Genomic DNA, 25,807 nt, shown 5'->3' with positions numbered 1-25,807 from the left:
AAAATAAAATCCACGTTCTTCAGTTCACTTATTAAGAGCACATTCCTTAACATGAAGATGTGTTTCTGGATCTATTCTGAAGTGTCGTGCTCTTCAGATGTTTTGGACTTCAGTGTTGATCAATACCAGTCAGCATGGTTATTGATTAGAAATGCTGGGAATTGTAGTTCGGACACCTGGAGTGTACCAGATTGGGGTACTGGCAGTAGATTGGAACATTATTTAGTAGTGTTATGAAATGTGCTTGTAATATTTGAAAACTAAGAAATAAATGGGAAATGGAATGTTAAATACTGAAAAAGGAAGTGGGGAAATATGATTGTAGAAAGAGCCTCTCTTGCTCGTTGAAAGAAAGAAATATGTGATTTCCCATGTTCGAAAATTTGTATTAAATATACTAAGAATGGTTTTGGGAAGCATTTTAATATTTGCTTAGGAACATAAATGATTGTGTTTTGGCTTTGCAGTTGACTGGATTATAGCAGACATGTTGGCCATCAGGCAGAATGCTCTTGGACATATTCGATATGTTTTGAAAGACGGGTTAAAATGGCTTCCTTTGTACGGGTGGTATTTTTCTCAGGTAAATCTTGAATCTATTCCCATGTACCATTAAATAACTATCATTTACTGCTTATTTTTGACACACCCCAGTCATAGACGTGTTTACTTAGGAGCAAATCCCATTGGTTTCAATAAAATTCAGTGCCGAGTAAAGCATGCTTAGAATTGTGACAATGCAGTAATTCCGTCCTGGTAATGAATGTGTGTGTTGCATACTTAATATAGAATAGATAGGGACATAACTGTCTTTCAAATAAACTGATTTAATCTGCATACTGTGGTGTTAGAGCATACAGTATCTCTGGCTCTGTCTGGTTTAACTCGCTTACCAATTGAAAATTAACTCACTAAACTTGGGACAAGACATGCTAGGATAGAATAACATGTGCCTATGTCCTATGCACCTAACAGTGCAATCATAATTATGTTTACTCAGTGGTAAGTCACATTGAGTTCAATGGGAGTAAGGAACAAGTCATGTTGAACTCAATGGGACTTACTGCTGGGTAAACATAATTAGGATGGCACTGTAAGTTAATGTCTAGTTAATTAAAACATATTACTAATGTGGCTTTTATCACATTTAGTTCTGGGTTTGTGTGCCAATGCTAGTAAATGATCTATATTCTTGAGCTAATCTCCCCGCTATAGCATGGGTGCGTAATGTGTTAGCAAAATTTGTTTGTTTCTCAGAAGAACAAGCAAACAAAATAGCTCAGCACAAAGTGAAGGGATTGTGATTCCCTTGACTTTGTCACAGTGAAAATTTGAATAAAAAAACAAGTCCTCCTCATATATGAATGATTGCTTAGATATATTCTTATATTCTCTTATTCTCTTTCCCTTTTTGCTTTTTTGCTCCTCTAGTTGAGCTTCCTGTGGATTTCATCCCAGTAGGTTATCAGGGTGATCTAGTAAGCTGTGCTCCATTAGACACAATAGTTGAAATTCAGAAGATCTTTGGGAGACAAGGGGTAGTGTTTCTCATTAGGTGAGTGTGGTTCCATGTCTAAACTGGTGCCATATATTATAAGCAGAGAGAGGAGGAAAGCTACATTGAAAAGTTTTTATTTCCACATACACATCTTGTGCCCTGTACGTCACAAAATGTTGGTTCACAGGCAGCAAAAACACAGCCCAAGGCTCCATAGTGTGTGCCACCAATTTATGAACACCAGCTATGTAATTATTTAAATAGATGAATCTCTTTTTTTATTTGGAGTGATCCTGGAGATGTTTTGTGCTGCCAGTCAGGAAGGAAAAACAGATGCACATATAAAATGGATTGGTAGGAAATGGCTGAATTTGCATCCAGTAGTTATAAAATGGCTGAAATTGTATCCATTACTTTCATGTAGGTTTCCTCTTGCAATTGTTAAACAAGTGGCAGCTGATCTTCCATGAGTTCACCATAACGTGTAAAACCACTATTCTAAGGATGAATTCAAATGTTACAATATGTTACTCAGAAATGTTTATGTGGCTGTGTTCCATTTGTAGCCATGTTTCTGGAAGCTCAGTCTAGTCCATGTGTAAGCAACTTACACACATTACAGTTCCCACATGGCAACATATTTTGGTTGCCTCCACTTGAGGACCATGATATTTGAATCAGACCTCAGGGCTAGTGCATACAAAATAGTAGCCATATGGAGGTTGTGATGTCGTGGCTACTACCTCTACACTGGAAGCTGTTCTCATGGAGTGTGTTGTTGTGTTGATTGAGGATAGTCTCCACATGGTTGTAAACTTAAAAAATAGGGGTGGCTGGTTTTCTCCATGGCATTATGAAGGAAGTTAGTCAGTCTATATGACAAACCATTCACCTGCAGTAACTTGCCAAATGTTGGCAACTATCATATTGTTGCTGTTAGGTGTGCACCAGCCACCAATCATTATATTTTACCTAGGAGCGAGAATGTGAATGTACCTTAAGTCTATTCTATGAGTAAGGAAGCAATGTGATATGAACTGCAGTGATTTCCTTATTAACATACAGAGCAAGCCTTGTGGTGAGCCAGTGAAGTTATTTTCCTTGGACAGAGAGTCAGAGAGGAGAGCATTGTTTATATTTCCCCACTTCTCAATAAAGATGTTGCAATTCTTCTTTTCTATTCTATTCCATCCCTTACACAAAAATAAAAGTGGAATATAGTAAGAAAACAAAAATGGTGTGTGTGTGTGTGTGTGTGTGTGTGTGTGTGTGTGTGTATGTATGTGTATGAACACATCAAATCAGCTATGGCTCTCTGGCAGTCTAAGAACAGCTTGTAGTTATGCATGTTTCATAACTTGGATGTATCTGACCAGTGACTAGGGCAACACTTTCCACCTCACCTGTGCTGTCAGCTGAGTCTTGCATGAGAGTTTGTTCTGGAAGTTACAGAAACAAATTAACATAAGAAGGGCTCAGCTGAATCAGACCAAAACCGTTATCTAGTCTAGCATCCTGTTTCTCCACATTGGCCAGCAGCTGTTGCTCTCACCAATTGCTTGGACAAATATCCTCCATGTCTTGAGGAAGAGGAACAGACTCCCAGCAGCTCTCTAACTGATGGGTGACTTGTAGCAGGACTTTGGCTGGCAGAGGTAAGACAGCAGATTCACCTCTGCAAGCCATTCTCTTTATTCTCATTTTGGGGTATTTTGTTTGGTCCTCTTAGGTGTTCAAGGTCATTTGTCTGGGTTTTTCCTGGAGTTAGCTTCTTGAATATTAGTCTTTTGAATAATCACATCGTCATTCCCATGGGGATGATGATATGATTCAAAGCTGGTTTTCCTTTAGAACATGGTGTCCGAGCATGAAAAACATTTGGATGTTTTTCATGCTGTTCAAAGAGCAACAAATAGCAGAATCCAGTGGCTGCATTAATAATTCAATGCTGCAAATAGTAATCTGTGAATGGTGGCACTTGCAGGTTTTTAAGGAAAACTATTACATTATTGAGAAGGATATACAGAGTCTATGGTGCCAGTTGACAGGTATTTTTTTCCTTTTCCCGGTCACGCCAAATCCTGTAAAAACATAAAACACTTACTTCCTCCTCTTCCTGTTGATGCTGTGTCAGTGATGTCACTCACACTCAGCTAAACTTTCCAGTGACAATTAATTACAGAATTGTGATGGAATGCATATTTCCTACTTCAAGATAAACATCCTGTTGTGTTTTGAATATGCAGAAAACAGAACACAGGTTTAAGGAAAACATGCTGAGGAGCGGGTGGGTGTTGGTCTGCAAAACAGATCCTTAAATCATTGGAGAAGGAACATGAAAGAGCTAAAAAAAATGATTAACAGACTCCTGGAAATGCATTCTGCAGCACAATGGATGAAGTGACAATGTGCATGTATTAAGAAAGTAATAGCTTAAAATGTGTCAAAAAATAGCATTGTATCCTCCTGACTGTTTAGAAAGCTGATAACTCAGTTGTAAACATTTTACTTGAAAAGTACTCCTGTTGATTTCATTGGAATTTGCTTGAAATTTGTACATAAGAGGGGAGGAGTTGTGGAAAAGGGGAATACAACCCCGTCCCCATATGTTCTCTCGGCCATGGTTTAAACCTTAAGGGATTGGGAATAATATGTGTTCATGGTGCTGTAAGAGTGTGAGCTAGGAAGCACACAATTCAGATTTCACCTGACTAAAGAAGTCACTCAATGACCTTAGGTAGTTATTTTCTCTTAGTCTCAGTGTCCAGACTGTGAAATGTGGAACACTTTGAGCACACTCTCTCTATAAATTTTAAGTATTAAAATAACTATTTAAATATGATAGGTAGCCCAGTTCTACCGTAGAGTGAAGCACATCGTGTTTTGTGGTGTGGCACAGCCTACCTACCTATTGCATTGACTTGGGTCTGTCATTTCTGGATTTTGCTCCTGGCCTCATCATTCCACTTGCACTCTCTGAATACCTGTAGAGCACACACTCACACAACTGCCCTTAACACAACATTCATTGTTGTTTGTTTTCTGTTGCCAGTCATTGCTTTCGTGTCTGACTTTTTTGGGGTGAAAATTTTAAAAAATTATTACTATTTGAAAAATAAATTACTATTTCAGTCTCCTAGATTTGCCAAATAAAGTAAAAGCCACAACTCTTTAAAATGGAATAAAACCCACTATAATAAATACAACCTTGTTTTAAGTTTTGTCATATTGATAACTGAAATGGTCCAGGTTTTCAGCAGGTAGGGGTTACAGAAGCCAGCTAAAACAGGAATAATTGACAACTTTGTTTTGAGGGGATGGTTAAAATGCTTGGTTTTCCATTAATTGTAGGGTTCTGTGAGATCCACAGGAGCAGGCTTTGATTATGCGTGAAGTTAAATAAGATTGCTAGTAGAAAGCTGCTTGTTGTATAAACTGTACTGATATATTTGACCCTTTAGCAACAAAATGAGAGAGGATGGCAGGGTGAACATATGGAGATGGAAGGGGAATAAGAAACCAAGTCCTTTCATGCCATATGCTCCATTTGACAAAAACATTTTTCTTAACCTGGTACAATAGAGCAATCTTTGTGTTATTTGCAATGCATGAGTGTTCATGAGTTCATTAGAACTGCTGGTTTTTTTTTAATGAAATCATATGATATTAATGTAATTTATTTGAATGTAAAGTCACCGTCTTTCTTTTTCTTTTTATTGTCCCTGTTCAGAAGACATCTTAAACCATGGTGGTTAAGGGCTTTTTTTTTTGTTAACCATGGTTAAAGCCTTAACAACCGTGGTTTAAGTTGTCTTCTGAACAGGGCTGTTGTTCTGTTTTGTTCCTGGGGAAGCCGTTCAAGAGTTAGCTAATGAAGCTGCAGTTGTTATAGCGTCATGATTTTTAAAATCTTTCTATCTCTATCCTCTTCAATATTGTTTTACCTCATTGTACTTACAAGTCTATAAATGTAGTGTGTTCAGAGGCAGTTGGTTCAATTTTAATGTCCCTTTGAAATATGCTGTATAAGTAACTTCATAAGTAACTTCATTATTTGCTTTGTGTTACAAAGAGAAATTCCTATATTGAGAAAGTTTTTTCTTGAAGATGTGACTAGTCTGCAGCTGCCTTTAGATTAAATAACATCTAAACTTTTAGGTTAAACTTTTGTGATATAACTGTAGCTTTGTAAATAGAAAAAGCAATTCAAAATAAATCTATGCAAAAGAGCACAAAAATGCAGAATTGTGTGCTAATATTTAGACGAAGCCCAGCTTAGGAACACATGGACCCCTTTTAGACGACACGCTAAGCCATGGAGGTTAAGCATTTTGAGCTAAACATTATGGCTTAGTGTCATGACCTGCTCACCTTGAGACTCCTTTTTACCTTTTTCTTTAATGGATCTCAACAATGAGCGCAGTTGGTATATGGCTGCCCACTCTGTGGATTATTTTTCCTTTCTGTGACCACCTCTGGACATCACCTTTCACTCTTCCACTAGTTCTGTGATTCTCTGACCCCTTTTTGGTCCCACAGCAACCAGCTTGGCACTTTGTGCACCTTTTATTCGCCTTCTACTTTACCGCTGCCACCATATAAATCAGTACCTTACCTCAGGTACTTAAAGAATCCAATCCAGTGTGAAACAAAATAACTTTTATTTAGCAAGTTCACACATTTTATCAAGCTTATGGTTTCATTTGTTTCATTTCAGTACTTAGTTGTTACAATAAAGATGTCTTGTATCCTTGCCTACTCTACCCTCTAAATTCCTAATCTAGCTCCTCCTGCTCCCTCTTATTCCCAAAAACAATAAACAGCAGACCCTACACTAATCTTTCCTCTACAGCAGACTAACCCCGACTCCCTGCAACTACTAACTACCAACTGACTTTAACTGGTTACTCCCCTTCACACACTCAAACCCATATTCCGTTCACTCACTCCCCCTCCCAACAGAATTAACTACTTCCCAGCCTTATCATACGACATCTAAACAGCATTTGCATAACAGATAAATGGCATAAAACAGTTAAACCTCACTCTTAGCGTGTCATGTGACGCATGACTTAGCATGGTGGCTACATAACCATGGTTTAAACACTCTCACTAACGATTTGCTGCAAAAGGGTTAGCAGCCTAACCGTGGCTTAGTGTGTTGCCTGAAAAGGCCTGTTACACAGGTCAGGGTATTTGGTCCATCTAGTCCAATATTGTCTGCTTTGACAGGCAGTTGTTCTCCAGGGACTTAGGGTCTTTTCCTGTATGCTGCTACCTGATATTTTAACTAGAGTTTCCAGGAATTGAACCTGGGTTTTCTGTTGCAAAACATACGTTCTGCTACTGAGTTGTCTTCCCTCCCCCATAACCAGTGCAAACATTTTTTTCTTACCTTCCAAAAACTGAACACAGCTGCCCTGTGTTCCCCGTCTGTATCAGGTTCTTTAGTTGCTTTACTTTCTCTCTCTCTCTGGCACTTTCTCTGCACTTCAAATGAGACTGGATATCAGCAAGTAGTTTTCACTCTTTAATACTGCAGCTTCACCTAGCAATTTCAATTTAAGTTTTAATAGAGTTCTGGTTCATACTGAAATGAGTGTGAAAGAGTTAATACATTGTAAGAATTACTTACTATATTGGAGGATTTTTATTTATTTTTTGCAGTATATCTTATTTTTGTTTTTAAAGCTCTTGGGTATTTCTAAAGCCTTGGTTCTAGAATATTGAAGTACAGTATAAAATGAATCATTAAGTGTCATAAATATATTTCTTTGTGTTCTAGCATGGAGGAGTCTATGTGAAACGAAGTGCCAAATTTAATGAAAAGAAAATGAGGAACAAATTACAAACCCATATTAAAGCTGAGAGTCCAGTAAGATTATATATTTCCTATATATATATATATATATGTGTGTGTGTGTGTGTGCATGTTAGCTACCCCTAAAATAAGAGAAACTAATATGGCATCGTCAAAGACATTGGAACCAACGTGATAGCCCCATGATTCTTCTTCCCACATTCTTTATGCTAAACCAGGGGTTGTTAACCGGTGGGGTACGCCTCCCCAGGGGAGGTCTGGACTGACACCAGGGGAGGTGTGAGTAGCCTCTCAACTATAAATTGTTTCTTTTACAAGTACATAGCAGCACAGCTTGGCCCAACCTTATTTCTTTCTACTAATCTTGGGAGCTATGACGTAGCTCATTTGTACACCACGTGCGTTATCGGTTATCGTAGTTATCGTTACCTGCTACACATGTGTTAGCGTTCATGAAGAACAATCAATCCTTCAAGGTAAGTGACTGCTTTGTTCTAAGTCACTTTTTCCCTGGTTTATTGCAAAAAGTAGAGCTGGTCCGAAAGTTTTGATCGTTCCATTTTTTGGCATTTCGTGGGGGGTGGGAGGAAAACAAAAACACTGGAGAAAAAGGCTGGGGAAAGGAGAGGGTTTTTTTTGGAGAATTTCTCCTTGGGGAAAGGGACAGGGTTTCCACCTTTTGAAGTTTAAGTAGTTGTTCCTTTCTTCTTTCAATTTTTTATATTTTTAAAAGCACCCCTTGAAAATGCAGCAGCCCAAGAGTTCTATCTGAATGCTGTTTGGAGAGGGTGAGGTCACATGGTCTGCAATTGCTGGCCTAGGAGCACAGGAGAAAAGGCCTACAACTCCCAGCATAGGCCTTTTCTCCCTAAACTTGATTTGATTTCTTCAATCAAAATCTTGATGAATTTTGGTGCTCTCAATTGGCTGCATATCCTGTTCTGGCAAAGAAAGCTATTTCATCATTAATTCAATTTCCAGCCACCTATCTGTGTGAATCTGGGTATTTATTTATTTATTACATTTATATACCGCCCCACAGCCAAAGCTCTCTGGTTCACAAAAGTTAAAACAGTAACCATTAAAAAGTATACAAAATTTAAAAACCATCAGAGACATAAAAAACAACACTATAAAAACATCAGTATCTATTTAAAAACAACAGTGGGGTCCTTTAGAAAACAAACTTAGCATTGTTAAATGCTGTTAACTATTAAATGCTTTTCAACTTTTGTCAGCATAAAAATCAAAGCTAGAAATCGGTTGGATGCCAGAGATGATATGGGCCTAGCATTGTCTAACATTGTCCCTCGAATAACTACTCTTGCTGAGCACAAACCACATTGAAGTTATTTTGAAATTATCCTTCTTTTATGTGTGTAGCTATTAGAAATACTTTCTTTAAATACAGGTTTTATTTCCACAAAACTGTTCATTGCTTGTGTTTGTGTTCATTTCATTGAATAAGCATTTTTTTAGTCCCGAGACAGAACTAAAAAATGCAAACTCGTCCTGCCTAAGCCTAAATTTTTAGGCCGTTAACACATGGGAGGCATGGGTCATGAGATTTTTCATAAGGGAGGTGTGACACCAAAAAGGTTAAGAACCACTGTGCTCAACAAATGAGTGACTGAAATGGGATGCTTGGTTTCCACTTTTCCTTCTCCAGCAGTCAGGGCGGTAAACATTGCACTCTTGCAAAAAAAAAAAAGTCCTGTTAACGAAACCCCTGTTTCTACATGCAAATGCATTCTAGCTTATTGCAAAGTAAATATTTATACTGCCTACCCCAACATAGACAGTTGTTTGGGACTACAACTCCCATTGGGTTTGCCACACAACTGTGTGTATTCTTTCCATTACATTGAAATAGCATTCTTTTTATTGTAATAATTCCATACAATATTCAGAGCTTTTAAAAATACATTTTAAAAAAAAATATTAATAGATCTCTTGGACAAGTGATAATCAATGAAATATTATCTGGATTGTAAGAATCACAACCAACTATCACTTTGATCTGGGCAAGATTAAGCTTCAGTTTACTTGCAATACTACAGTTTTCCATAGTCTACCAACTATACCTGATCTGGAGGATAAGCTTAAACCATCGGCTGCCAGTTTTAGCTATAATAGCAAGCTACAGTTTGATGCAAATCCAGAGATCATTTGACAGTCAGTAAACGAAGGGTAAATTTGCAGGCTTCCAGTAACTGCTCCATTTACTTCCCAGCCCTTAAATGGGTTCAAATTTTGCCCCCATTTACTTCCCAGCCCTTAAATTTGTATAGATTTCTCTTCTGTTTAATTCACAGTCCCAAAATATGTGCACATATTCTCATCCTTTAAAATAATAATTAAAAAAACCTTCGAGTGTGGCAGAACGAGATGGAAGAAATGGGGTGGCAGCACAAGCAGTACTTAGACCCACTCACCCGCGGGGCCCCATTCACTCCATCCCATGCAGCCACCTTCTCGGGTGGGGGGAGTTACCACAGTAACTGTCCCCAAATCTCCCCTTTCTGGAGCACCTGGAAAGTCGGGGAAGCGTTGAAAAGGTGGGAGATTCCGAGAAGTATCAGTCTAGTACTTAAAACTGAGAGCATCACGTCGCCAAGGGGGTGATATTAACCCAACCCTCTTCTGATGCACTTTCTCGCTTGGCTGATTCACTCCATTTTCGGTGCTTCTGAATTGCACTACTGGATTGCACTACTTTCCCTTATTATTTCTCCCCTGGTCCTTCACATCTGTACACAAATTAGCTGATACCGTGTCTTGTCAATTTCCTTGTATGTTGCCTACTCCCCATTCCACTCTTTTTGACAGCTGAAACAGACAAGGAAACTGCCCAGACAAGACTGCACATTTGCACACGTGCGAAAGACTGATCAAAAAAATGTTTTTTTAAAAAAGATGAGCAACCCTAGTTGCTCATTTTGAGGCGTGGGGCAGTGGGATTTAAAAGCCAGGGAATGAAAAGGTGGCCAACCAGATGCCCATGGGATACCCACAAGCAGGACATGAGTGTAGCAGCACACTCCTGCTAGTGTTGCCCCAGCAACTGCTTCTGGTACTGGAGGTAGTATGTAGCCATCATGACTAGTAGCCATTGATAGCCTTATCCGCCACGAATTCATCTAAATCCCCTTTAAATCCCTCCAAATTGCTGGCCATCACTACTTCTTGTGATGAAGAAACATATAATTTAACTATGCCCTGTATGAAGAAGTTCTTCCTTTTATCTGTCCTGAATCTCCTGCCATTCAGCCTCATGGGATGACTCTGGGGTCTAGAATTACTATGACAGAGCAGAACTCCTTTTGTACTAGGCATAATTTTATGCATCTCAATCATGTCTTCTCCCACTCACCATTTCCCTAAATTAAACAGCCCCAAATCTTGTAACTGTTGCTCCAAACAACCTTAGTGGCATTCTATGTAATGCAAGGTTACACTAGCATTTCGTTAAGATAATTATTTAAGCATCCATTGTGCTTTTTACTAGCAAGAACAATTGTGAAGAAATGTTAAAATAAAACTTCACTTTTGTGTGTGTTGCTTTTGGTTTCTAGTTTTGAGGTACACTTATTGTCCAAATAACCCACCTCTGATGAGACAGTGGAGGTAAATGAGCTGAATATTACCTTATTGCAACGACTGCTACTGAGCTCTGTACTCTTTCACAAATTCCCTTTGTGAGAGAACTGATACAGGCAGAAAGTAATCTCATGTGTTACTCAGGCTGGGCTGGGAGAAAAATGAGGCTATTGATTGCAGTAATTTCATACATGTACTGTGGAGGCTCAATCTTACACTGTATTATTTGGAGCCTTGTCACTCAGTGCTCACCCACCAGCGCTAAATTGCATTACTTTTTTACACCTCAGGCCCAGGAAGAATTCAACTCCATGGCCTGATTTTTACTCTTCCATCCCTTTCATCTGAGACACATGCATGCAATAGCACGTTCTCTTCCCTTGCAAATACCTACACCTGCTTTAGACCAAATACACAGCATTGTAAGGGTTGGTAAGTTAATATCTTCCATTTGAGAAGACAACTTACATTTCTTAGCCTTTTCTGATTTACCTTTTTGAAGCTACAGTCTTGTGTACATTTACCTGGAAGAAAGTTCCACTGATCTCAATGGGATTTCTGAGTGCTTATGTCTAGGATCACACTATAAGTTGCAATACATTCAGGTGAAATTGGCTAGGAATCTGAACAGGATGTAAAAGGAAGGTATTTGTTCACTAAACTGTGTTGGCTCTTCGTTCTCCCTCCTTAACAGTTCAATTTGTTCTTGAACCGAAGTTTTGTTATTAGTTTATCTGCTTCTGTTGCCTTCTTTCCTCAGTGGCTTTTTGTTGCGAGGCAGGGGACTTCAGATTCCCCAAATATCCACGTTGCTTATCTTAAATGAGGAGTATAGTAACTGAATATCTTTACAAACATCTTATTTTATGCCATTCTCTCCCCCAATGCACGTATAAAACAATGTTTTGTTTGTAGTTGATAGTTAATCATGCATTATGTGAGAGCATGTTGCAATGATTACTTTTTTAAAATGCTGTGCACATTTTTTTAAATTTTGCAGATGTATCTTGTGATTTTTCCAGAGGGAACACGTTACAGTCCAGAACTACCAAAAGTCATTGCAGATAGTCAGTCATATGCTGATAAAGAAGGTAAAGTGAACTTCAAAGAATTTCAGAAGGGACGGAAAGTAAAATAATAGGACATATAAGGGCAAGTGTGACAGAATTAATTTATTGCTTGAAAAAGAGGTCATCCATCCTGGACAAACTCAGTCCCACAGTGTAGTTCAAAGGGGAGAAAGTGTCATTATCTAGAAAAGGGTGGGGTTTGGCCAGGAGCAGGACCCAAAGCTACAGAACGTTAGTTCCATTCCATTGTTACTGCAAATGGTATTTAAATGTTGAATTTATAAGCAAATATCCAGACCAGGAAATTTTCCCTAAATCATCAACAGCTATAAAAGTCAAAGTGGAAAAAAATCTTATTAAAAATACACAATGACAATCAGTTCTTGTAATAATTACAAAGAACTTAGATCACATCAGTGGGCATATTGTTTAACATCACATAGACCGTGTTCTGACATAACAGTAAAGCATAGTTTAGGGAGATGTGTGCCTGAACAGGAAAGAGCCACCATGAATCTTAGGGCTGCATGCTCCTTTTCCCCTCAAGAGTAGCTGGGAAGAGGTCTTCAGCAGTGTTTACTTTCCATTTTCCTGAGACTCGGGAGTGTAAAATATGCAGGCTGCATGTTGCCCTCCAAGGTCTTAAGTGGACCAACACACACACACACACACACCATGTTCCCCCTACCACTGCTGCATCCCCACCACCACCATCCTGCCACTCCCTTTCCCTAAAATTAGCCAATTGGAGTGCAGTTTTACAGGTCAGCCAGTAGCAAGAGGTGCACAGTCCCAAGAGAGATCGATGAAGCCACGGTATGCTTGCGGTGGTAGTGGGAACATTGCCATGAGAAATGGGCAAGACTGACTCTGTACTTGTTGCTATGAGAGGAGGAAAGATGGTGGATGAGGAGAAGTTCCTCATGGACTGAAAGAAGCACATAAGCCACAGCTCTGGTACCACTGCAAGGGGAAAGGGGTGGGTGGGTGGCTGTGTTGAATTTCCTGGGTAGTGGGTAATGGTGGTGGGTTGTATGCATGGATCTGGTGTTGACAGGGGAGAGGGAGCCTTATACATGGTTTAGGCTTCTGCAAGGCTCTTGCCTGAGGGAGTTGCAGCCCTTTTGGAAATGAAGAGCTGCTGAGCTAAGGGGTTTGTGGACAGAGGCAAGTCTCTGGTCTTGAATAGGGGAATTAAGGCATTGTTGGTCTAGAGGGGTTTTTTCCTGCAGGATTATGGAATAAGGTGATAGGGGTGAAGGTTGTTATATGCTCTGATGCTGCTCCTCATCCTAAAAAAGATTACAGTTCCATGTAGGACAATTGATGTTCTTATTGCTCTTCCCACTTCCTCCCGTTCAGCTTGTTCTATCCCTTCCCGTGTGTGTGTGTGTGTGTGTTCTCACATATAGGCCTCTGAGCTAGCATCACATGCAGCTCTCAAGACTGAAACGGACGTGCTCTCTGTTCTAGAGTATCCTTTTAATCTTAGCTGACTATAGATCCCTTGTCTCATAGTTTTTCACAAGTGTAGAAGAATACAAGACTAGACATTTAAATTCTACATGCAGCCAGAGCTATAACATTTGTAGTTTAACATTCTTTACAGACGTTTACACATACCACACATGCCTGTAATTAAGGAGAAGTACAGACATAATTGCACGCTGTGCCTTAAACATAATATATAGTTTAGCCTGTAGTCTCTAATACAACCTTCCACAATATGCTTACATTCAGATGTTTAGGAGTAAAGCTCCCATCAGCGTAACCAGCTTGGCTAGTGGCTGGAGATGATAGGAGTTGTAGTCCAAAACAACTGGAGAGCACCAGGTTGGGAAGGCTGCTCTAAAACCATGAGAATGAGATAATGTTAGGAAGTACTTGCTGGCAGCCAAATTAAAGTGCACTTCGAATCGTCTGCTGCTGAAAACAGAACTCTCATTCTTCATTATGCATCCTAAAGAGCACAAGGGATTCAAATATGTGCAGAGTTGCAAACCTGATTCTTTTTTCTTTTTCGTTTTCTTTTTAGTGAGCTATATGTTTTTCTTGGCTGACTTAATCATTTATCTTCCTAGCAACTTTATGTGTTTGGGTTATTTTATGTGATATTTTATGGAAAGCTGGAGCACTATTAGGTGTGTTGAACTGAATGCTTAGTAATAAAAACAATTGCTGTCATAACAGTGTATCCAGTACCCATGGACTGGAACAACATCTTGAAAACACAACACGGTGGCACTTTGAGGCAAAATTCACATGCTAAATGCAGTGTTATGCTTCAAAATATTTGCATAGTTTTGTGTTGAACAAATAAATGTTGCTGCAGTGGACAAGATTGACCTAATACCAGTGTTTCCCTTGGTTATAAAAAGTTATGGAGGAACACTTTCGCAGTAGCAGTAAAAAGAAAAGTAGCTGCTAGGAAAGTTGTTCAATGGGAGTAGCTAATTCCATTATGTGCAGAAAATGGAACATGTACTCTGAAAATGGAGGACTGGATCCTCCTTTATTCCCACTGATGCAAGCCTCTTTGACTCCAGCGGCACTTAAATTAACAGAATAGTTTGTCCATTGAGCTCTGCATTTCTAAAGGAACATAGTCAAACTCCTGTCGTCAGATATATTTTTCTAACACAAAATAAGAGCAAGACTAAGTAACCTTCTGGTTTATAAAATATTGTTCTTGTAAGACAATTCTGTCAACAACAGACTATTTTGTTGTTTACAGTGATTATTTCCAAAAATAAAGGAAAGCCTTTCTCATTTTTACTTCTTTCACCAAAAAACTCTGATATCCCATAATCTGGTTGTGAGATTCGTTGTAAGATCCTTTGCCTAAAGACTTACAATAAGAACTTATCAGAAGTAAATCTCTCATACATACTGTGAATTTAGAGATGTTCATGTTTTCTGCATGTTAATATGGTTTAAATAATCTGAGCGAGAATAACAGAGGGACCATAGTTGTGCTTGGAAGCCAAAATGTAACCAAGTGTGGTAAAAATCATGAAGGTATGCAGCTTCCTTTAGATAGGGGGTAGTTGAAGGGGAAACCACAGGACCATCATAAGCCCATCCAATAAGCAGGACCATCTGGATTTGTGACTCGAGATAGACAGTTGAGTCGGTCAGTGGAAACAGCTGCTGTCACGACAGAGTAGGTAAAGCAACAATTAGTGTCCAAAGTACACGAACAATGTAAACCGGAGGTCTCCAACATTGTGTTCATAATATAGGTCTTTTGGCACCCACCAGAACCCTTGCCCTTTCTGATTTTTATTTTATGGCTTAATATTTTTTTATTGATTTAATTGGGAGGCTTTCATGCTGCAAAATGAAGGGGTGCTCTCTAGCGCTATCTTTATTTAGGTTCATAAGAGTAGTTTTATGCTTTGGAACTCAGACCTCACTTCTGCCTTGTACTAGGCTCTTGGGGAAATCACTTGTTTTGTTAGTCCCACCATTTGCCTTCTGGCAGCTGAGTGTTTTGTGACCAGCCCTACCCAACGTGGCAGCCATTTTATGAATAGGTAAGCCCCACCCCCCATGAGAGCCATTTTGTGAAAGTGCTCATAACACACTTTCAAATTCCAAATGTATCACAAAAGGTTGAGGGCTTCTGTAAACCAAATACACAAGAAAATAGTTCAAGGCAGCAAATCTTGAGATGAGGAAGTCTTGAGCTGCGGGCTTCAATTTACTGTGTTCCCCATAGGCTGAAAATTTATACGAGAGAGGTCATTGTAGAAGCCTTTTGGGACTTGAGAGATACATACATTAAGGTATTGTGAAAGCTGGGAAGATTCTGTTATTTTATCCTCTTAGGATGAATAGTAAATGCTGAATTTGTAAGAATGTACTTTCTTATGGATGAGTGTGTCTCACTGCTATCCTTCACATTTCATTCTTGAAATAGTATCTAATCTTGTAGTTTTCATACTTAGGTTCTTTGGAAACTTCTCAGCTTGATGAGAAGCTTGATGAGAACATCAGTAATAGCAGGCAGGATTCACTTGCCACAACCGATTAGTGTGCAGAGAAGTCTTGAGTATGTTGTGTATGAATAAGTGGGCCTCTTGAGGGTGACACTGAGGTCCAGCAGGCCTGGCTGCATCCTGTATAAACTCTGTGTGTACCCTAGAATATGCCTTCATTGCTCAGGGCTTCTGTGACAAATATGTGGAAACAGTCTCTCAAGGTAGAGGCTTTTCAAAACACTAATGTGATCTTCAGAATACAGAAAAGCATAAGTTGATGCATAAGAAATTGATGCATAAGTTTAAAACTGTGATGGCTTCTATGATAGTGACTCTTCTCCTTCTTCTGTGCAACGTTTCACTCTAACCTTTGCTCTTGCTTAGGGCTTGCAGTGTTAAAGCATGTTCTTACACCACGGGTGAAGGCTACATATGTTGCTGTAGATTCAATGAAGAACTACTTAGATGCAATTTATGATGTCACAGTAGCATATGAAGGTACTTTGGACCACAAAGGACAAAGGAAAGTGGCACCATCCATGACAGGTGAGTAGATACTAAATAAAGAAACCCTCTCTTCCCACCCAGCTTTCAGATATCCGTACTACCAAGCCAAAGTCAGACGAGCAGCCATAAATTCTGACCTGCCAAATGCAAGAGAACTCCTCTGTGTCCTTTGTAGTTCCAGGCAGATGAGAAAACACTTCAAAACAAAGCCTTGGGCTGCAGCCGCCCACCATTTTTATTTTCTAAAATTGCCTCCAGGGGGCGTTATTCTAGGAATAATGGAGCAGCTCTGGAGGCCGGCACTTTGCTTTCTTACATGCTGATCTCCCAGTTAATGTTTTGTTTTTTAATTTTAAAAACCTTCAAAAGTGTTGTCGTTGTGTTAATGGAGGGCATGGAGCCTGGCAGGCACCAAGGGAGGTGTCCACAGACATCCCACTGGGGATCACAAATCAGTTTCTAATGACCAACGTCTGAAGGCGCACTACTAAACATTTACACTCGAGCTCAGTGGCTGATCTTCATAGCTTGTATGAGCTGATGTTTCTGTGTGATGAATCAGCTGTGTGTTTATCTCTAGACAGCTTCTCATCATGTTGTTGTTCAAGGTTAGTGATGTCGCACTCAGTTGTGATCTAGAAACAAGTTGAAACAATCACATGACTAGTTCTCATAGCGAAGTTAATGTGGTGGTTGTATTAAAACAAACCAAATTTTTATTACTATAAAATCAGTCAAAGATATTACTTGCTTCCTTTAATTTGTTGAAAATGCTGATATTGCAACAGCATATGCCTATTGCCACTTATGCCTGTTTGATGGTGCTTAGACAATATAGTACACTCTTCACCATGAAATTAAAAATTAGACTAAATAGAGGTATGTTGTTTGCTAAGACTAAGCAGCCTATGTCTATTGCTTTTTGTTTTTAAAATGACACCGAAGCAGCTGCTGTGAGAGAGAAAAACTAGTGCAGAAAAGGTAAGGCTTTGGAAGTCTTACCTGACCAAACTCCTTTGCAATGGTAGAACGTTTACCCATGAAAATGAACCCCAGCTCCATTTTCCACTTTTACCAAAAAATGAGTACACTAACCTGAATCCGTTGTACATATTATTTGTAGGGGGTGGGGAAGGCAGCTTGTATTAGATATTTGGAGTGTCTTTTTTCCCTTTTCCTGCATTGGGCCTGTTCAGACAACACGCTAAGCCATGGTTAGGCTGCTAACCTTTTTGCAGTAAATGGTTAGTGAGCGTGTTTAAACGATGGTTATGTAGCCACCATGGTTAGGAATGTTTCACTCGACAGGCTAAGTTAGGGTCCAAATGACACGCTAAGCCATAACGTTTAGCTCAAAATGCTTAACCACCGTGGCTTAGCGTGTTGTCTGAACAAGGTCATATTCAAACTATGACAAGCCGTCACATTTATTGCAACAAGTCGATAGTTTTCTTCCATACGAATCTTGTCCATACTTTTGAAATAAACATTCTTTGTCATCCACCCGGAAATGGCACTTTGCCTTCAGCATCATTTACATACTTCCTTACGATTGGAACTTCTTCATCTTTCCCACGTCTAAGAATAAACTCCTTTGCTACCAGGCACAAAGATTTAATTCAGCTGTTCCTGTGATGTTCTTGTATGTCTGTTAAGCTCAGGAACCTACAACCACTCCTACCCCCATAGGCAATCATAAGTAGCCCCTGCTTTTCTCCTGAGCTTGGAGCTGGGAACAGAACAAGAGCGTCCAGCTTTTCACGGGTGGAGCTCATTATCCAGCCTACTCTTGGGCAGCGAGGGTGGCAAGGAAGGAGTTCTTTTCCACCTCCATTGTGTTGCCGCCCAGAGCAGATGCAAGCTGTTTCAGGTGGTGAAGGGATTATTGCAGTCCAGCCCTGAGAGGGAATTGATCACACCCTAAGTGGCTTGCTGTGATAAATGTATATGATATTCGAAGATGAAATTGCTCATATCCAGCATGACTTGGGCTCCACTGTTAGGCAGTTCCATTAACGGAAGTATCCAGAGCCCTGTCTGAGCCAGCTATTTTGAAGAGTTTCAGTTTTTGATGCACAAGGATGTAGATAAGGTGCTTGGTCAACGAATTCGACCAACCATTCGTATGCTCGACCCTTGCCAGTCTCGGCTTGTTACATCCAATAATGAGGAGGTAACAGGTTGGGTTCGGGAGGTTATACATTCCTCCTTGAGAGACAGAGTGGTACCAGCCTCTTTGACAGAGACAGTAATCAGGCTGCTCCTAAAAAAAAACCCATGGGCCCAGGAGTAGAAGACATTTGTTGGACGGTTGCTGACATCCTCTCTCTGGGCAAGGTGCTTGAGTGTACGGTTGCCAATCAACTCCAGGCATTCTTGGATGAAGCTGATTTTCTCGATCCATTTGAATCTAGCATTAGGCCCAGTTTAGGGGACAGAAACTTCCTTGATCACTGTGTGGGATGACCTGTTCCAAAAGGAAGAAAGGAGTGTGACCCTGTAGGTTCTCATGGACAACTCAGTGACTTTCAATACCATCAACTACAGTATCTTTCTGGATTGTCTGGCTCAGCTGGGAGCACTGTTTTACATTGGTTCTGTTCCTACTTGGATGGCTGTTTTGAGAAGGTGGTGCTGGGAGATTATTGCTTTGTTCCATGGCAATTGCATTACAGGGTTCTACAGGACTCTGTTTTATTCCCCATGCTATTCAATATCTCCATGAAACTGCTGGGGGAAGTTATGCAGCAATGTGGGTTGAGTTGTCATTGATATGCAGGTGACACCTAGCTTTGCATCTCCTCTTCATCTAACCCAGGTGAAGCAGTGGATGTCCTGAATTGGTGCCTGAGCAGGGTAATGGACTGGATAAGGGCCAATGAACTGAAACTCAGTCTAGACAAAAACCTGTTCTGGAGGGGATTGAATTCCCCATAAAAGATCAGGTGCAGAGCTCCTGATTAATCATTGCCACTTGAAGCACAGGTGGCCTTGGTGGCTAGGAATGCCTTTTCTCAGCTTAGATTGAGATTCCAGCTGTGACCCTATCTGCCTAGAGATAGCCTGGTGACAGTAATTCATGCTCTGCTAATCTCTCAGTTGGATTATTCAAGGTGTTCAATTTGGGGCTATCTTTGAAGATGACTTGGAAACTTCACTTACTTCGAAATAGAGCTGCTAAGCTACTATCTGGGGCTGGTTGATATGATCATGTGATGCCAGTGCTTTGTCAGCTGCACTGGCTTCCAGCCCATTTCTGAGCCCAGTTCCAAGGTTTTGACCTTTAAGTCCCTAATTGGGGACCAGAGTATCTGAAGCAGGGGTGCAGAACCTTTTAAAGGTAGGGAGTAAATTCCCCCCCCCCCATCAGACCCACAGCAGGCCAGATGACATCAGTGAGCATGGCCCCACCACCGGTATTCCATCCCTGGATGTCATTGCCTTTCCCCCCGCTCGTTAACCAGCTATCCGTGTTCCTGGTTTTGTACGATGTCTGGCACCTCTTGGCTGCTGTATGAAGTGACTCAGCCCATGCTAGGAAGGCAGGTTGCTCTTCCTGGTGCAGGCCAAGTCCTTGGCTTCGCACAGTGCCCCTGTAGATGCTATGCAAAGAACCTCAGGCCGCACTGGGACTAGCGACCACTCTTCCAGGCATGGGACAAATTCCCCCCATGGATGCCACACACTATGCAAAGCCACTCTGCCACTGTCCTGAAGGGTGTCTGTTCTTCCAGGAAAGTTCCCACTGCCTGTGCCCCTGCTGTTATCTTCCATCTCAGATCGGAGGTAAAACCAGGGGTGTCCTCCAGAAGCCTAGCAGCTAGATTTGGTTTGCAGGCTAGAGATTCTGCACCTCTGATCTAAAGAAACATCTTCTGTATGTACCTATTCATAACCTTAGGTCATCTTCGGAGGCCCTCTTCCAGGTGCCCCCATTGAAGGGAATTGGGTGAGTGGCTACAAGACAGAACGCTTCCTTCCTTGTTGTACCCCACTTGTGGAATGCCCTCCTCAAGGAAGCTCGCTGGTGCCTACATTGTTATCTTTTCTTTGATAAGCAAAGACGTTTCCCAGGCATTTTAGAGACTTATTGTTTAGATTCTATGGCTGTTTTAATATACCTTTATTGATCTATTCCTGTGCTGTTCATTGTTTGTATGGTGCTTTTTTCTTTTAACTGTTTGTAAACTGCCCAGAGAATATTTTTTGTTGGACAGATTAAAAACCAAATAAATACATACATAAATATTTTTACTAGTTCAGTAGTTTACATTGTCTTTAGAATTAAATGTTATTTTTATCTTTCCTTGGAGATAATGGGTGATTTCTTTCCCCCATGCCCAAAAACGATCTCTGTAATCCGTTATGATTCATTTCTATCCTTAGTACTACTAGCTGAAATATTGGTGTGCTAATGGTTTCAATGTCCTTGCAGTTTAATCTGTCTTAAATAGTCTTAATTCTTCCTTCCGTTTCTCATGATTATGGTGCTTCTGCAAGCAAACACAGATGCTTGCTGATGTTTAGTTTCTGTTCCTTTATTTCATATGACTGAAAGCTGTACTAGAAATAGTTCCTTTCAAGTCAGTCCCATTTTTGTTCCCATGAGAGTTCCTTTAACACATTCTAAATGGTTTCTGATTCACAGTAAGAAAGTTGTCCCTAATCAAAGGTACAGTTCATAATTAAGTTGATCCATGTGGAGGAGAATTTTGTTTTATTCCTAGTTCCAAGAATAGCCTTCTGGCAAGTTTGGGAGAATTAAGCAGCCCATCAAATTCTGGCATTTCAAGCCAATATTCCTAGAGTTGGATGTAATTTGTACTTAATGAATTGCTGCAATGAGGTTTAGTTTTTTTAGCTTAATTACATAAGCCTTTGGGGAGTTGAGTCGATGTGAAATTAAAGGTCATGGGACTGCACAACCTTTAGTGGCTCTTATGATAGAATCCAGCTGTTCTTTCACAAAAACAGGAATGCTATAAATTGTTCTTATCCACTGGTAAACTAAAGTAGTTACAGTGACATTGTGTCTTTAAAAAAAAAGAATTGGTCTCTCTAAGATGAACTGCATAATTAAAATAGTTCATTGAAACTCTTGATTATATCCAGTTGACTATTCTTGTAACAACACTGAAAAATTGAGTTATTATTATTTGAAGTGGTTAAGACTAAGAACAACATACTATGGGGAAGAGACTGGTGGTTTCTCCCACACTTGCAGGGATGGGGGGAGTCTTAGAGTTGCCACTATAGAGTTGCCCCCCTTTTTGCTTCAGGCTATTACTACAACACTGACATGGTTGAAATTGCAACCCAAGATAATGCTTTTCTGGGATTTACAAGCCAGAAAGGTACTGGGACAATAGACTACTGTGTGTGACTATTCTGTATTGCTTGTACCCAGCCGGGAACCTAAAATAACGTTCACCATTTGGGTAGATAGGAAGAGCAGCAGTAGTGTTCAGTTTTCTGGTAGTATACATTGCTTGCACACTTGTGTGTTGTAGGAGTACAGCCAGATGCAAGTTAGCAATCACAAATGCCAAAGTAGTACTGCAAATTTGCATGAAAGCCATGTTGTTCACTAGGTGAATTTAATTACAGATAAGTAAAGATTTTACCTTGATGGTAAACTGAAGTGATTTGTGGGGGGATTAGCAATGTGAGTGAATTAAATATGAATTGTTTTTAACTTTTGAGGGGGGGAGATACTGTAGTTTACCAAATTGTCCTACTTCTATCAGTTGTATTTGTTCTCACGTTTTTATTTATTTGTTTTATTATTACATTTATATACTGCCCGATAGCCAAAGCTCTCTAGGCAGTTTACAAAGGTTAAAAACAGTGAACATTAAAAACAAATATAAAAATTTAAAACCATCAAAAGCATAAAAACAACAATATCCATTTAAAACAACTCTTCTGAGGTCAGTTAAACTCAGCATATGTTCTTAACTGCCTGGGAGAAGAGAAAAGTATTGACCTGGCACCAAAAAGATAACAATGTTGGTGCCAGGTGAGCCTCGTTGGGGAGATCGTTCCATAATTGGGGGCCACCACCACTGAAAAGGCCCTCTCTCTTGTTGCCATCCTCCCAGCTTCCCTCTGAGTAGGGACTCGGAGAAGGACCTTAGATGTTGAGCGTAGTGTATGGGTAGGTTCATGTCGGGAGAGGCGTTCCATCAGGTATTGTGGTCCCAAGCCGTGTAAGGATTTATAGGTTAAAATCAGCACCTTGAATTGGGCTCGGAAATGTATAGGAAATGTACAGGCAGCCAATGCAAGTGGGCCAGAGTCGGTCTTACATGGTCTCACTGCTGCCTCTTTCAGACGGCCTGAGACCACTCCCTCTTTCAGAGAGGCATTAATCACTTCCTTGGCCCAGAGGGCTGTTCCATCCCTGCTAGCTTTTATTAGCCAAGAGGGGCAAGCTGCCCTGAAAAAAAAACTTTTAAAGCTGCCCTGGAAAAAACTCTTTTTAAATGAGAAAAATAGATTCCGTTCCTACCAATCGCACCTCTTTTACTTGTGAACTTTTAATACATACGTCATTATTAGAACTCTTCAATATTTACTTCCTAATTTTAAAAGAAGTTGATTTCTCTGAAGTTGGATGGGAAAACCCCACATATTGTGAATCATGTTACTCAAGGTTCAAATCCTGGATCAATTTTCAAAGCCTGTTTCCTTTTAAAGATTACTTAATTGATGTGTGATCCCTGAATTTGGTCTTAGCTTTTCTGAATAGTAGTGGAAATATTCATGATGGGATCAGGGCTCTTTTGGGTTTTAGACTTTTGGTCTAAAACTCTTTTGGAGTTTGGTCTAAAACTCTTATGCTCTTTTGGGTTTTAGACTTTCTTTGTAAGGAGTGCCCAAGAATCCATATTTTCGTTGATCGGATTGAACTAAAGGATATTCCAAAAGAACAGATATTTATGAAAAGATGGCTTCATGAACGTTTTGAAATCAAGGATAAGTAAGTAATGAAGTGACGTAGCTTTGCATCTGGAGTGTTATTAGTCCAGCATTAGATTTTTCTATGAAACCCAACAAAATGAACAGTTACCTTAACTGATCGCTGTAAAGCACTGATAAAATGCTTTATTTGTTTTTTGCAGACCTTCTCTTTATATTTGTAATAATTGATGAAGCCAAGAGAGTTGTAGACAATGTGTTGCAGGGGCCAGAGTACTGGGTTTGGATGTGAGAAGCAGACGATCAAATCTTCATTCAATTAATAAGCTTATTAGTGGTTATGAGACAGATCACTATTTCTCCACCTTGTTTACTGTAGTGCAATGTGGCACCCACGGACAACAGTGTGCGTGCAAAGCTGTGTTCCACTTCTGCAAGTGAATAGAGTGATTCCTCCATTCATGTGCATGGGGGGAGGGCTGAGTCCAACTTGTCAAAAACAGAGGGAGGAAGCAAAGTCCACTCCCACCCCACCAGCAACAGGGTATTTAATGGGGATGACCTCCTGTCCCCCAGCCATTTTTTTTGCCCCATATAGATGATTAGAAAATTTGGTCCATTCACTTGTATGAGGATGGGGAGGGAGAAAAAGGGAAAGAGAAGCCAGAGTGTGAGAGGTGAAGAAAGGAAGAGTGAGTGAGTAAGTAAGTAAAAAGAGCAGGATGGATGGATGGACAGATGGAGAGAGAGGAGGCAGGAAGGAAGGAAGAAGGAAAGAGCCAGAGAAAAGGAAGGAGACAGAGAGAGAGAGAGAGAGGAGCCAGAGAGAGAAACCAGAGTTCAAACACACACAGGATTAACATTCATGCACACTTGTAAACACAGATTGCAGGTGGTAATGCTTCCAACATTTTTGTGATTGGCTGTCTACCCCCTACAGAAGTTAATTTGTGGTGGTATCCAGGTTTAAAAAGATTGGAGACCCCTACTCTGTTGGATGTTTGTGACTTTAAAATGCCCTGAGGACCAGAACTACCAAAAAATAATAATTCTTTAGTGCAGGGATGGCGAGCTTTGCCCATGGGCGAGATTTCATTTTGGAGAAACTCTTCAGGGGCTACATTCCAGTGGTGAGCGAGGCTGAAAAACCACACAATGCTCCAATTCTGTTTTTACCAATTTATATTAAAAAACAGTTTACCCAGAAGTAAGCATAAGTATCATGTTTACTCACAAGTAAGGAGGGAAAGCTTCTGCAGGACATGGCTCAGAAGGGAGCAGGCCTAAATTACTCAGCAGCTTCCCTCCCTGAGCCTGCCCTGCCTCTGCCCCATAGGGAAAAGCTCTTATCTCTGATAGCTACCGATAAGAGGTTTTTCCTCTTTGGCAGATGGGGGCAGGGGGGAAAGCTGTTGGGCTGGGTGGGGAACCCCCATGGGTCTCATCAGATGTACAGGTCAGAGGTTTCCCATCCCTGTTTTAGTGGATACATTTTAAGACCAAGATAAACTGATGAATAGGGAAGTTGACCTGCTTAGTATGTTTTCTTGGGAATGACAGAATGAATTTTGTCAATATGTGAGCTGTCCCTTGCCATTTATACATGGATCTGTCCAAAATATGTGATAGAAGTTTTCAGGTTGGCATGCTGTACATTACGAATTTAAGGTCAAAGGCTACTGAACCATTCTTAGACAATAGCATTCATATTAAATCATTATAGATAAGATTTTTTTAATGGAAGCTGCTAACCAAATAAATATGTGTCTCTTTCTCCCTCCCCTACCTTTTTTTTTATTCTTTCTTTGTTCCTAGATTACTAACAGAATTCTATGATGCAAAAGATTCTAAAAGAAGAAACAAGTTCCCTGGGAAATGTGTTCATTCCAAACTAAGCCTCAAGAAAACTTTGCCATCCTTACTGTTTTTAAGTGGCCTGACAGTTAGTATGCTATTGACAGAATCTGGAAGGAAACTTTACATGAAAACATGGATATATGGGACTTTATTAGGCTGTCTGTGGGTCAGTGTTAAAGTGTAAAGAGATTCTGAACCTACACTCAGTGACATTATTGTCCTGTCTTGCACATCACAGCAAACTCTTTCTTGAATTTATAAAAAACAAATGTAAATAAAGCCTTATTAATGGAACATTGGATGAATTGAGACTTGTGACCTAAATCTGTTATGGTTGGTGGGGAGAATATGTATATGTAATTATGCTCCTGATTTTTGAGACAAAGCGACATAACACCAGAACTTTTTGTTTAGCACATTTTTCCTTCACAAACAGATATCTTTTGGCACATGATTTAACAGAATGCGTTCATAGATAAATAACTTAAGTGGACTACTGAATGTATTTACTGATATTACTTTAGGCTTATGTATTATTTCCTGAGCAGGT

The 25,807-nt window shown here is 40.0% G+C and overlaps 1 protein-coding gene across 1 annotated transcript in view; it reads left to right on the top strand.

The window, feature by feature from the left end:
- LOC134397971 (1-acyl-sn-glycerol-3-phosphate acyltransferase epsilon-like) overlaps window positions 1-25,551 on the top strand; it is a 32,940-nt gene extending 7,389 nt beyond the window's left edge. The window contains exons 3-8 of the mRNA XM_063125067.1: window positions 468-583; window positions 7,284-7,373; window positions 11,920-12,010; window positions 16,357-16,518; window positions 23,338-23,461; window positions 25,216-25,551. Of these exons, the coding sequence (XP_062981137.1) occupies window positions 468-583; window positions 7,284-7,373; window positions 11,920-12,010; window positions 16,357-16,518; window positions 23,338-23,461; window positions 25,216-25,441 (809 nt within the window). The 3' untranslated portion in view covers window positions 25,442-25,551. The remainder of the gene's footprint in view (window positions 1-467; window positions 584-7,283; window positions 7,374-11,919; window positions 12,011-16,356; window positions 16,519-23,337; window positions 23,462-25,215) is intronic.
- The last annotated feature ends 256 nt before the right edge of the window (window positions 25,552-25,807 follow it).

This window comes from Elgaria multicarinata, chromosome 4, assembly GCF_023053635.1.
Source record: "Elgaria multicarinata webbii isolate HBS135686 ecotype San Diego chromosome 4, rElgMul1.1.pri, whole genome shotgun sequence".
Lineage (NCBI taxonomy): Eukaryota > Metazoa > Chordata > Lepidosauria > Squamata > Anguidae > Elgaria > Elgaria multicarinata.
The sequence above is the reverse complement of the archived record's forward strand: the minus strand, read 5'-3'. Positions and strand labels throughout refer to the sequence as shown.